Genomic DNA, 13,489 nt, shown 5'->3' with positions numbered 1-13,489 from the left:
TTTAACCAGATAGTAGGGGGATGTGTTTGAACATTTCAAAGAGCATGGAACCCCTTGTTGTAGTGACCTGTTGTCTGTTGGCTGTTGTCTGTGAAACAGGAATGTCCGGGGTTATTGTGGGCAGCCGCATTAAAAATAAGAGCTGAACACTACAAGCAACCTCGATAAACCCCAGAACACTAAACAAGAAATTAAACATGGATTTTGTGATCAGTGACACACACGTGATGACCGTAACAACAGAAGCAGGACCTCGGTGGAAACATAGAGAAGGGCAGAGTAATAAGCATCAATATATGATGCGCCAAAAAAGTGGTTTCTAAATATGTATAGAACCCAAATACCCTCCTCCGCAACTTCGCTGAAAGATCAAGTGTTGATGTCTAATGGACAGTGTCATGACGTTGGCCTGTGGGTAAGGTTTATGACCCCCCCATAAATACATTTCTCCCTTCCCTCTCTCTTGACTCCACAGAGGGACTCTTGAATAGCCTTTGTTAAACAGAGAGTCTGGGAACACCAAATATTTCGGGAATAGGACAAGTTGAAAATATGCGTTGGTACTTAATGAATATGATGTCAGTTCGGTTGTCATTTGAGACATTATGACTGATGACAGGACGACCTAAACTGTATCTGGGAAAGTCTACACATTATAGTTATCAGATTCACATGAAATTGTTGTGCAATTCAAATGTTTAAATATACAATTATTGGTGAAAAGATTAAATGTAATTTTAGCTTCCAAATTAGAGATTTTGGTTTTCATAAGGTTAGGGCTCTGCTCAATCAGTGGCACACCCCTGTGAAGAGACATGGGCTATAAACTATGAAACACACCCTTCTCCCTCCACTATATAAGCCCTTGACGAAAATGTAACCTCCTGTTCCGCGTACATTAGGATGACGGTCCGATGTCAGAAGGATTCAGATAATAACTACAGAACGAAGCCAACCTCAGCGTGAGCTTTGGTTGCGAATGGTATGAACTTTGAACTCTTATTCGCTACAGAAGTGATACCTCCTAGGCGCTGAGTTATCAGCGGCCGCTGTAAACGTGGGCTAGGAGAGGACAGACAGAGTATCCCGTCTACCACCAAATGATGACACTAAAACGTTTCCCGGTCACCACCAGAGACACTCTTCAAAGGACAAAGGACACTGTTGGGCAACACGGCCATCCATCTACCACCAACCTATTGAAGCGCAGCTCAGAGTAAATATTTATTGCATTTTTCTTTTCCAAATGGGCAGTAATTTAGAATGCATAGGATATTGTATTTACAATAGCACAGCTTCTCCCTTTGTTCCTCAGTCTTCCCACTCTTTCACTCAAACCCAACCCACTTTCCGTTGTGTAACCAGCTGTCATATCTGCTCCGTCCGCCAGGGAAGTTTTCCTTTATGACGTAATTTGTAATCAATGTATGGTTCATTCTGTGTATTTGTAATTCTGTGTGATTAGTTAGGTATTTAGTAAATAAATAATTAAACCCAATTTTGTATTGCTGAATCAACTTGTTAGCAAGGGTTCGTGATCAAGAATTTACAATTTTCAGATGAGACTGAAATTAGGTGACGATTAATATTGACTGCTATTGATGTAAAATATTACTAGGTCTTTAAGAGCTTATCCGTAAGATCTATAAATATTATTTTGTGGTGCCCTGACTCTCTAGTTAATTACATTTACATGATTAGCTCAATCAGGTAATATTAATTACAGAGAAAGGATTTTATAGAATAGCTGTCACGTTCTGACCTTAGTTCTTTTGTTATGTCTTTGTTTAGTATGGTCAGGGCGTGAGTTGGGTGGGTTATCTATGTTCCTTTTTCTATGTTTTGGGTTTCTGTGTTTGGCCTGGTATGGTTCTCAATCAGAGGCAGCTTTCAATCGTTGTCCCTGATTGAGAACCATACTTAGGTAGCCTGGTTTCACTTTTGAGTTGTGGGTGATTATTTTCCGTGTCAGTGTTTGTGCCACACGGGACTGTTTCATTTGTTTCGTTCTTTCACTTTGTTATTTTGTATTTTGTAGTGTTCAGTTTTACATGTTAAAATGGACACTTACCACGCTGCAAATTGGTCCGATATCTCTTACTCCTCATCAGAAGAAGAGAACGAGCGTTACAATAGCATGTCATATCAATTAATCCGGCATAGCCAAAGACACGACAACAGCTATGGGGTTATCTGTTTGATTTACCCGGCCTGTAGAGTGAAACTCTATACCCTCTGCCGATCACTTTTTAACCTTGAAAGTCATGGTAGATACAAAAATAGTCAAATGAACCTCTGATTGATGATTAGTCTCAAAATCATAAAACACATATTTCTCTGAATGTTCATCTTCAGCCAAGGGCTGAATATAACACTCGTGTGGCACTTCTTGAACCACTTCAGCATCTCTGCTTTTCTGCTTTTTCCTTTACAGATTGGGCAATGTATGATTCCACACACATGAGGTTTAGGGCTGTCTATTTTAAGGTTGTAATTGCGATGGCATTTTGAACATTTTGTCACGTTCTGACCATAGTTCTTTTGTATTTTCTTTGTTTTAGTGTGGTCAGGGCGTGATGTTGGGTGGGCAGTCTATGTTTTCTGTTTCTTGTTTGGCCTGATATGGTTCTCAATCAGAGGCAGGTGTTAGTCATTGTCTCTGATTGGGAACAATATATAGGTAGCCTGTTTTCTGTTGGGGTTTGTGGGTGGTTGTATTCAGTCTTTGTGTGTCTGCACCAGATAGAACTGTTTCGGTTGTCACTTTTGTTGTTTTGTAATTTGTGTTTGTAATCAGTTTTTTGATTATCATTAAATTAAGATGAACACTAACCACGCTGATCTTCGGTCCTATCTCCAGACCACAACCGTTACAGAACCACCCACCAAAAAAGGACCAAGCAGCGTGGTAACGGTCAGCAGCAGCAACAGCTGCAGGAGAATCAATGATACTTGGAGAGATGGACTTGGGAGGAGATTCTGGACGCAAAGGACCCTGGACTCAGCCAGGGGAATATTGCCGTCCCAAAGCAGAGCTGGAGGCAGCGAAAGCAGAGAGGCGCCGGTATGAGGAGGCAGCACGGCAGCGTGGCTGGAAGCCCGAGAGGCAGCCCCAAAAATGTATTGGGGGGGGTACACAGGGAGTGTGGCGAAGCCAGGTAGGAGACCTGCACCAACTTCCTGTGCTTACCGGAGAGAGAGAGGAACCGGGCAGGCACCGTGTTATGCGGTGGAGCGCACTGTGTCCCCGGTGCGTGTGCATAGCCCGGTTCGGTACATTCCAGCTCCTCGTATCGGCCGGGCTAGAGTGGGCATCGAGCCAGGTGCCATGAAGCCGGCTCTACGCATCTGGTCTCCAGTGCGTCTCCTCGGGCCGGCGTACATGGCACCAGCCTTACGCATGGTGTCCCCGGTTCGCCAGCACAGCCCAAGTGTGGGCTATTCCACCTCGCCGGCGTCACGGTCCGGTCTATCCGGTGCCACCTCCACGCACCGGCCCTCCGGTGGCAGCCCCCCGCACCAGGCTGTCTCTCCGTCTCATCCCTACAGGTGCTCCCGCCTGTCCAGCGCTGCCAGAGCCTTCCTCCTGCCAGCGCTGCCAGAGTCTCCTGTCTGTCCTGAGCCGCCAGAGTCTTCAGTCTGTCCTGAGCCGCCAGAGTCTCCCGTCTGTCCTGAGCCGCGAGTCAGCCAGGAACCGCCAGAGCCGCCAGTCAGCCAGGAGCCGCCAGAGCCGCCAGTCAGCCAGGAGCCGCCAGAGCCGCCAGCCTGCCAGGAGCCGCCAGAGCCGCCAGTCAGCCAGGACCTGCCAGAGCCGTCAGCCATCCAGGAGCTGCCAGAGCCGTCAGCCAGCCAGGAGCTGCCAGAGCCGTCAGCCAGCCAGGACCTGCCAGAGCCGTCAGCCAGCCAGGACCTGTCAGAGCCTACAGCCAGCCAGGACCTGCCAGAGCCGTCAGCCTGCCAGGAGCTGCCAGCGCCGTCAGCCAGCCAGGAGCTGCCAGAGCCGTCAGCCAGTCCGGAGCTGCTCCTCAGTCCGGAGCTGCCACTCAGTCCGGAGGTGCCCCTCAGTCCGGAGCTGCCCCTTAGTCCGGAGCTGCCCCTCAGTCCGGAGCTGCCCCTCAGTTCGGAGCTGCCCCTCAGTCCGGAGCTGCCCCTCAGTCCAGAGGTGCTCCTCAGTCCAGTGGGGCCTTTAATTAGGGTCTTAGACCCAAGGTCGGAGGCGAGCGTCGCCACTCTAAAGAGGCCCTTGAAGAGGGAAATGACTATGGTGGAGTGGGGTCCACGTCCCGCGCCAGAGCCGCCACCTCGGCCAGATGCCCACCCAGACCCTCCCCTTTAGGTTTAGGATTTGCGGCCGGAGTCTGCACCTTAGGGGGGGTACTGCCACACTCTGACCATTATTTGCGTTGTTTGTTTCTATGTTTTGTTTGGTCAGGGTGTGATATGAGTGGGCATTCTATGTTGCATGTCTAGTTAGTCTGTTTCTATGTGTTTTGTTCTGATATGGTTCTCAATCAGTGGCAAGTGTTTGTCGTTGTCTCTGATTGGGAACCATATTTAGGTAGCCTGTTTTGTATTGTGGTTCGTGGGTTATTGTCTATGTTATGTTGCATGTTAGCACAGTGTTTCTATAGCAGTCACGTTCGTCTTGTTAGTTTGTTTCGTTTGTTTAGTGTACTTCGTGTTTTTCGTCAATCATTAAAGTATGCATTCACACCACGCTGAGCTTCGTTCTACTCTATACGGCGATTGTGACAGTAAGGCATGAATTATATTTTTATTTCTGTGTTTTGTGTCCCGTCTGCAGGGTTGAAATATGGTTTCTCTCTTCGTTTACGGAGGTGCTATCCTCAGATAATAGCATCGTTTGCTTTCTCCGAAAAGCCTTTTGCATGTGTGATTTAATGAAAGTTAGATTTTTATAGTAATGTATTGGAATTTGGCGCTCTGCATTTTCCCTGTCTTTTGGCCAGGTGGGACGCTACATATCCCAAAGAGGTTAAAATCCCCAGCTACAATAAATGCAGCCTCAGGATGTATGGTTTTCAGTTCGCATATAATCCAGTGAAGTTCCTTGATGGCCATGTTGGTGTCTGCTTGAGGGGGAATGTACACAGCTGTGACTATAACTGACGAGAATTCTCTTGGTAGGTAAAATGGCAGGCATTTGATTGTAAGGAATTCTAGATCGGGTGTGTCACAACTTCCACCGAAGTCTCTTCCTCTCCTTGTTCGGGCGGCGTTCGGCGATTGACGTCACCGGCTTTCTAGCCATCGCTGCTCCATTTTTCATATATCCATTTGTCTTGTCTTGTTTTCATACACACCTGGTTTTCATTTCCCCAATCGATCTACTTGTATTTAACCCTCTGTTTCCCAACATGTTTTGTGTGTAATTGTTTTCATGTCTAGTGATGTTCGTTTAGCGCTTTACTATATTGTTCCTTTTTTTGAGCGTGTTTGTTTTGTTGTGCTCCCAGTTTGGAACTATAATAAAGTGCGCTTTATTTAATCATACTCTGCTCTCCTGCACCTGACTTCGCCTTCATACACATCCTGACAGGGTGAGCAGAAGGACTTGAGTTCCTGTATGTTGTTTTGATAACACCATGATTCCTTAATCCTAAAGCATACACCCCTACCCTACCTCTTCCCAGAGAGATGTTTATCTCTGTCAGCGCGATGCATGCAGAAGCCTGGTGGCTGAACCAATTCCGACAACATATCCCGAGAGAGCCGTGTTTCCATGAAACAGAGAATGTTGCAATCTCTGATGTCTCTCTGGAAGACAACCCTTGCTCGAATTCCGTCTACCTTGTTGTCAAGAGACTGGACATTGGCTTGTAGTATAGTCGAGAGCGGTGGGCGATGTGCACGTCTACAGAGCCTGGTCAGGTGGCCGCCTCGTCAGCCCCTTCTGCAACTTCGTTGTTTTTGGTCGACTACTGGAATTAGATTAATTGTCCTGGGTGGTGGTCCAAACAGAGGATCCGCTTCAGGAAAGTCATATTATTGGTCATAATGTTGGTAAGTTGACTTTGCTCTTATATCCAATAGTTCCTCCCGGCTGTATGTAATAAGACTTAAGATTTTGATGGGAGAACCTTCCAGAAGGACAACCAAGGTTGAATTCTTTGACCTGAATTGCAAAAGTTTTTGCTTTGTCATTATGGTGTATTGTGTGTAGATTGATGAACAAAAATTATGTAATACAATTTAGTATAAGACTGTAACGTAACAAAATGTGGAACAAGTCAAGCAGTCTGTATACTTTCCGAACACACACAGGTGCACACTCAAACTGAACCAGTATTTCTAGACTGGCAGAATTGTTGTATTACACTTCAAGTCATGGTGGAAGCTAGGCTATCTTAACAGTAGTTGCAGTATAGACCCACAGGGCCTTCAGTAGTTGACTAATCTAGCTATTTTAATAGTGAGCTGGGCTGATGTCTCTGATTCACCTATCACAGTGAGGGTGGAGGTGGCTGTGAGCTGAGGGCTGGTGCTCTGGACCACATAGACCCCTGAGTAGACCACCGTGATGGAGGTCAGGGTCAGAGTCCCCATGCTGATGTCCACCGATGCCCTGCCATTGTGGCTTGGGAACATGGCCTGCTGGGCCCCGACCAGGTCAGGATCTGAGGGTCCCCCACAGTCCATCTGCTGCTTTGCAGCTGAGTGACCTGAAGCTGAAGCTCAGCACACCTGGAGAAGAGTGGAAAGATGGGTCTTTAGCATGAAGTGGTCAACAATCCTGGTCAGGGTGTAACCACTTTTGTTCCTCTTCCAGCTAAACAGTTGCTGATTAAGACAGACATGAGCTTAATTCACAGTTTCTAGTAATTTTGAAGTCATATTATCACAATCAAATATGAACTAGTCTTTAACATGCAATATTTTGGGGCCATTTGTTAGAGTCTACCTGGTAAATACAACTTTGTAATTTATTTGGTAATGATATAATACAAATACAATAAACAGGTACTCAATCAAAAAAAGTTTTCACAAACTATCTAGTATAAAACTATCTAGTCTTAAACTGTATCCACTTTAGAACAAGTTGCGATTTCTAAATTCCCATTTTACTGTAAATGTCTCTATTTTACACTTTAATTTCTCCATCTTCTTTACAGTAAATGAAACTGAAACTTACCTCCCTGAGTTACTTGTATTATTGAAAAATAAGACATTTTACCTTGTATCAAAGCCAGTAGAAGAACATGTGGGACTCTTCCTCTTATCTCCCACATTGTGTTTAGGTGGTCTATGAGTGCTCCTACTCTTTTATATTAGTATTTTGGGGTCCAGCCCCCTACCCAAATACCTCAGGAAACAAGCTAATGTATCTTTTTATGCCAGTGTCCATCATATAGTACTCATTCTTGTTAAACTACAAAAGCGGTCCCACATTTCGTAGTTTTCTTTCTACAAACATTTTCCTTGGTGGCATTGTGTGAATGACCAATTAGGGTAATCTGATTGACAATGGTGACAGAGAATGTGTGTGATCTCCGAGTCACCTATCTCCCTTTCATCCCTCCTGTCTGTCTCCTTCACACTTTTACAGAGTATGTAGCCTTATTGTGGCAATGGCATTGTAGTAAAGAATCATTACAAATATTTTCACCGATCAATTAGACATAAAAATATATATAAATAGTATTACTTCTATACTATTTAATTGTGTGTAGTTTAAGTCTATATATTTTCTGACTACAGCTTTACTGGTTTGGAACAGAACAAAGTCTCTTTGCAAAACACCATGACAACAAAATGTGTTATGCCTAGATAAAATATATATATATATATATTGTGTCTGTGATATTGTAACATCATACAGTACATAATTTACATCCCCATTTCACAACTTTCACAAATATTGAGAAATCTCCCTCTGTTATTCCTGGCAGTGTTTGTGTAACAAGGCAAAACACATGCCTTTCACTTCTCCCAGGTCTACACCTGTAGAATTGTGGGGGCAGGTTCCAATCAGGGAACACCTGAGCACACCTATGTGGGTCTATGCCAGATCAGGTTTGATTTATGAACAGTGGAGGAAAAGGTATGCTGCCTGTCGTTATCTAACTGTCCAACCAAGGAGCATGAATAGAGGAACAAACTGGTCATGCGAAAGACACTCAGCTATTCTATGAAACCATCATAAGTACCCACATGCAGTATTACAACGCTCTCAGGTTGAGGGTAAGAGGTCAACATAGAGCCCTGAGAGAGTGAACAAGCACCCTATCATAACACCATCAAAACATGAGAGCTGAGTTGAACAGTGGGATATTGTACTAATCTCTATTCCGAGCCTGAATGTTCTGCCTGCTCATGTAACAAGTGTTGTATTTCATGTTATATATTTACACAACATCAGAACAGTTCCCATGTCTGATATTAGTGTACATTCCTTTTGGTGGTGTAAGTGCCCTTTTTAATGTCGCACACTTCCTTCTCCTGTGTTCCCCCCATAAGCATCCCCTGCCTTCTTACATCTTCCCTGTCTACCCTGTCTACTTTACACATGTAGAAGAGGTAGGTTACAGTGAAATTGTCCCATGGAAATCATTATCAATCCTTCCTAATATTGAGTAGTGCCCCATTTTGCCCTCAGAACAGTCTCAAATCGTCAGGGCATGGACTCTACAAGGTGTCGAAAGCATTCCATAGGCCCATGTTGACTCCAATGCTTCCCACAGTTGTGTCAAGTTGGCATGATGTCCTTTAGGTGTGTAGTATTCTTGATACACACAGGAAACTGTTGAGCACGAAAAACCCAGCAGCGTTGCAGTTCTTGACACACTCATACCGATGCGTCTGGCACCTACTACCGTATCCCGTTAGTAGGTGTCCCTGTACCCCGGCATTTAAATATTTTCTCTTGCTCATTCACCCTCTGAATGGCACACATACACAATCCATGTCTTAATTGTCTCAAGGCTTAAACATCCTCCTTTAACCTGCCCCCCCCCCTCTTCATCTACACTGATTGAAGTGGATATAGCAAGTTACATCAATAAGGAACCATAGCTTTCACCTGTATTCACCTAGTCAGTCTATGTTATCCTTTTTGGGATAAGGGGCAGCATTTTCACTTTTGGATGAATAGCGTGCCCAGAGTGAACTGCCTCCTACTCTGTCCCAGATGCTAATATATGCATAGTATTATTAGTATTTGATAGAAAACACTCTGAAGTTTCTAAAATTGTTTGAATGATGTCTGTGAGTATAACAGAACTCATATGGCAGGCGAAAACCTGAGAAAAATCCAACCAGGAAGTGGGACATTGAGGTTTGTAGTTTTTCAAAGCTTGGCCTACCGAATACACATTGAGTTCTGTGTGTATGTGTGGACATGAAGCTAGTGTTAGGGTTAGGGTCATGGTTAGGGATAGGCGCACTAACTACCAGATACTGTTTGAATAACGCTTTCACTTCCAATAGAATGCAAATGATGTGGTCATAAATAAAGGAGTGTATCAAAACAGATGCTTGAGTATGATGCATCCAGTATAGTTAGTTAGTATAGTAAATGATAAATAAACCAATGGCATTGTGCCAGATGTAATGATAAATGAACGCCTCCTCATGTGCCATTTCCAGGTTTGAGGTTAGCTTCAATATCTACTTTGTGGTATTCTGGGTCCATGACAAATGGTGTCCATTGTTCAATTTCACCATATCATGCCCTGACCAAACAGGGTAGGCAAACATGGCCTGAGATTGAAATGACCTTATCACACAGAAATGGATTTGCCAACAAATACATTTGAATGTGTGCGATTGTGTTGGACATGGTGCTAGGACTGGCGTAAAGAGTTGTACAACTTGTACATCAGGTTAGCCTTTGCAATAAGTAGGCTACATTAGCTATATAAGCCTACACACTGACAGCCTACAGTATACTATCATGTTATGAAACGACTTCTGTGAATGTAGGTCAGGCTAGTCTCATAATACCACTCTCACATAAACAAGTGATGTTATGGTGTGAAGATAGTGTGATTATAACAGCAGCTTTTCATAGGACTTTTCCTTGAAGACAGCAGGGTTGTCTCTGCTCCCTAGTGAGGGGAGGGACAGTACAGTGTACTCTGCTGGTATGTCTGGCAGTGGATCTGGAGGTATGCTGGCTACGCCAATCAAAGACCAAAGTTGACAACTCCATGCAGAGACAGCTATCTATTACCACACTCATTTGGGAGTTTATTTTACAAGGTCATCTCAACAACAACAAAGATAATAATAATACATTACGTATTGCAAATAAGAAAATATTACATGGATAACATCAATATGTACGTTTTGTTATTTTCTCATCGTTACCCACTGCATGTGGATGATAAACATAATTCACTGGAAACTTCCAATGACTCAACTATCATTATCCCACAACAGAGGAAACATTCTTATTTCCTTATATTCTTACTCTGAGAAACAAGCATTCTTATTGGACAGGATTAAGAGTTTCAAAACGTTGGTTCCTGTTTTATTATTCGTTCTGAAGGTGAACCTGGTCTCAATCAATGTTCTCCTCTGTCCTTCCCATCATCTGTAGCCTTATAGCGCCCCTCCTAGGGATCAAGAAGGAACAGCAGTCCCAAACAGAGGACCAGTCCTAAAACTCCAGTCAGCCTCACTGTTTCAGATCCTGATACTGTGGGTCCTGAATGAGGGAACAATAACATGACTTCAGTCTGGGATGTTGGAGATGATGGAAACTGTCTAAAACAGTATTTTACCATGTAGTACGCAGGTCTTCTAGCTAGGTTAAAAAACAAAGCATTTCGATTGAAATATTTAGATTTAACAGTACCTACAACTGGGTTTAAGCATAAGTTAATACATTTTGTATCCAGATAACTTGGTGATAATAGTGTAGGAATATTTTACGAGGGATATTATTATATAAGTCGAAGTGTAGTGTAGTTTTACAGTATGGTGAATCAGTTCGTTGGAATTGTGATAATCAATGACTATCTACCTTTATGCATGGCTGAATGAATGTGGTCAGTTCACCATTAAATCTGCCAAAGAGTAATCAGTCTCCATCCTGGGTTTGTCTAGAGAGTCATTTCTTTACGATCTAAAAAACCCTCAAACAATCACAAAACTGCCATTGCAAGAATTGATTCTGCAGTGAAGCTTAATTTGATCAAACATTAAAACGGGAGTGACTACCTGTGACCTTCACTGTCTTGGAGGCCTCTGCAGAGCGTCCAGCTGCTGTGTTCTCCACCACACAGGTGAAGTTCTGGACTGTACCAGGTACCGACGGGATCCATTTCAGGATATTCTTCCTCACGGAGAAGTAGGCGCTAGTAAGGATACCCCCCCTCAATGGCCAGCGGATGGAGCAGTCCAGGTCGACAGTGCAGTTCACCTGGCAGGTAAAGGTGTATTCCCTCCCAGGCAACACTGTGTCAGGGCCACTGATACTAACACTCCAATGATCAACTGTCAGTCAGCAAAGGAAGAAAATGTATATTTTGTTGAAGGAAAATTCGACAGGATCACCCATATTCACTGATTCTCTCAAATGAAGCGTAGGCGTTACATCTTATACTCACAGTTTAGCAGGTAGCCCAAGCTTATGACCTTGCTTTCAGCCATGTTTGCCATGGTCACCTCGCACTGATAGAAGCCACCATCAGAGGGCAGCAGGGAGTTGAAGTGGAGGGAGGTGTTGTGTTCCAACAGGTTTATCCTGGCGTCTGGAGCTACAACCTGGCCGTCTTTGTACCAAAGCACTGGCAGGCCTGGGAAGGAGCCGCTACAGTCCAGGCTGAAGGACTGGTTGAGAATGGGGAGAGAGAGCTGTGGGCTGGGCCTCACGGACACTGAGCCTGGAACACACAAAAGGGAGATTCAGAGGTGTGATTGGTGGGACGGTTAGGGTTAGGAATCTGAGGCATATTCAATCCGGGCAGAAAGCTGGTTTTCCATATTGTCACGGCCCCTCCTCTGCATTGCAGGGGCGGTTCCTCCTGAAGGCAGAGGAGGGTCGTTAGTGATTGGAGCCACCTGGGCTCAGGGTATTTAAACTGCTTCACTAACCACTCGTCTCTCTCTCTGCTCCTCCAGGTATGATCCTGTTTTGTTTGTTCCTTTGTAGTTTTACTTAGTTTTCACTCAGTCAAATTCACACACACAGATTCACGCATCCCTGCACTTTACATACACACTACATTATGATACTTTCACACCTCATTCCTTTTTCTTTAAAGTTAATAGTTTTGGTTTATAATAAAGAACCTTTTTGACTGGCCTATACCTGTTCGTGTCCCCTCATTTTTGCCACAGGCTATGAGACGGCCTGTGACAATATGAACTGAGTTCGGTCGGTCATTGTGGTAAATAAAGTTAGATGCCAATCGCTATATAAAGACCAAAGAGGAAAAAGCCTGGAAGGTGGAGAGATGACTAGAAATGATTCAGTTGATAATTTTATGTGTGTATTAATTGTAGAGGACCTTGTGCATTTCAGGTAAAATAACAACTCAACATTTATATCCCAGGACAAATTAGCTGGAAAAAGCAAGCTAGCTAAATAGGGCAAATTAGCTAGCAACTCCAAGCTAGCTAGCTAAATTGCCATAAATGTTTATTTGGTTCAGAGTTTGTTTTGATACTTCAACCTGCGTGTCGTGATCGTGTTCAGTGTGGGAGGACAAAATGAATTTGCGCACTATGGCGCACGTGCACGGCCAAGATTGTGGTTATGCTCTTTGACCTCCCACTCTCTGTGTTGACCGCAGTACACTGCAGCTCCACAATGCGGTCCAGACCTTCTGGGGTCCAGGTAAACACACTCCCATTGAAAGTGCGCCCCTTCAGCAGCCAGGTGTAGGTGCATCCTGGGATGCAGTTGGAGGTACAGGTGAAGGTCGTCTTGTATACCATCTCTCACCCGACCCAAGCCCATGTCGCAATATTATAACAAAATAACAAACACAATGCCAAACACTATGATACTAAACATATAGTAAAATGTGTCTCTATATAATTGCGAGTTAACATAATTCCTTTGGTAGTAATGATAAGAGATTAGAGGTAGTCTTTGATGATTTCAGGTAGTTGGATACTCACTAGGATTAGGAGATGCTGCTGAGACACTGGTAGGATCAAGGCCTCCTGGAGATATATATGAGAGAGAGAGGGGGGGAGAGAGAGACAGAGGCAGAAAGGACGAGGAAAGATAGAGACTTCATTAAAGCGGCAATCAGCAGTAAAAACAAAAACAAAGTTGAAGCCCCACCCCTGGATCAGTAAAAAACAGAGGGATGGGGCTGGAGATATCAAACCACTCTAATTCATAGACAGAGCTATGGATGTAAGGACTGATCATCCAAGATATCGAAATTATAGTTGTGACCATGTTGTGAGGCTATACAGTTTGTTTGCATTTGCATTTTTTAAACATTGGATTAAAACAAGCTTATTTGTGCGGTTCTGATGGGGAACGACAGCTGAACTAAGCTCATGA

The 13,489-nt window shown here is 44.0% G+C and overlaps 1 protein-coding gene across 1 annotated transcript in view; it reads right to left on the bottom strand.

Annotated features, from left to right (window-relative positions):
* Positions 1 to 10,188: 10,188 nt before the first annotated feature.
* The window catches only part of LOC139405773 (hemicentin-1-like), a 3,963-nt gene continuing 662 nt past the window's right edge, over positions 10,189 to 13,489 (bottom strand). The window contains exons 2-5 of the mRNA XM_071148195.1: positions 13,093 to 13,137; positions 11,574 to 11,849; positions 11,185 to 11,460; positions 10,189 to 10,669 (exon numbers count right to left, since the gene is read on the bottom strand). Coding sequence (XP_071004296.1) covers positions 10,578 to 10,669; positions 11,185 to 11,460; positions 11,574 to 11,849; positions 13,093 to 13,137 — 689 coding nt within the window. The 3' untranslated portion in view covers positions 10,189 to 10,577. The remainder of the gene's footprint in view (positions 10,670 to 11,184; positions 11,461 to 11,573; positions 11,850 to 13,092; positions 13,138 to 13,489) is intronic.

The sequence above is a fragment of the Oncorhynchus clarkii genome, chromosome 3 (assembly GCF_045791955.1).
Source record: "Oncorhynchus clarkii lewisi isolate Uvic-CL-2024 chromosome 3, UVic_Ocla_1.0, whole genome shotgun sequence".
Classification (NCBI taxonomy): domain Eukaryota; kingdom Metazoa; phylum Chordata; class Actinopteri; order Salmoniformes; family Salmonidae; genus Oncorhynchus; species Oncorhynchus clarkii.
Note: the sequence above shows the minus strand (reverse complement) of the source record. Positions and strands in the feature narration are given on the sequence as shown.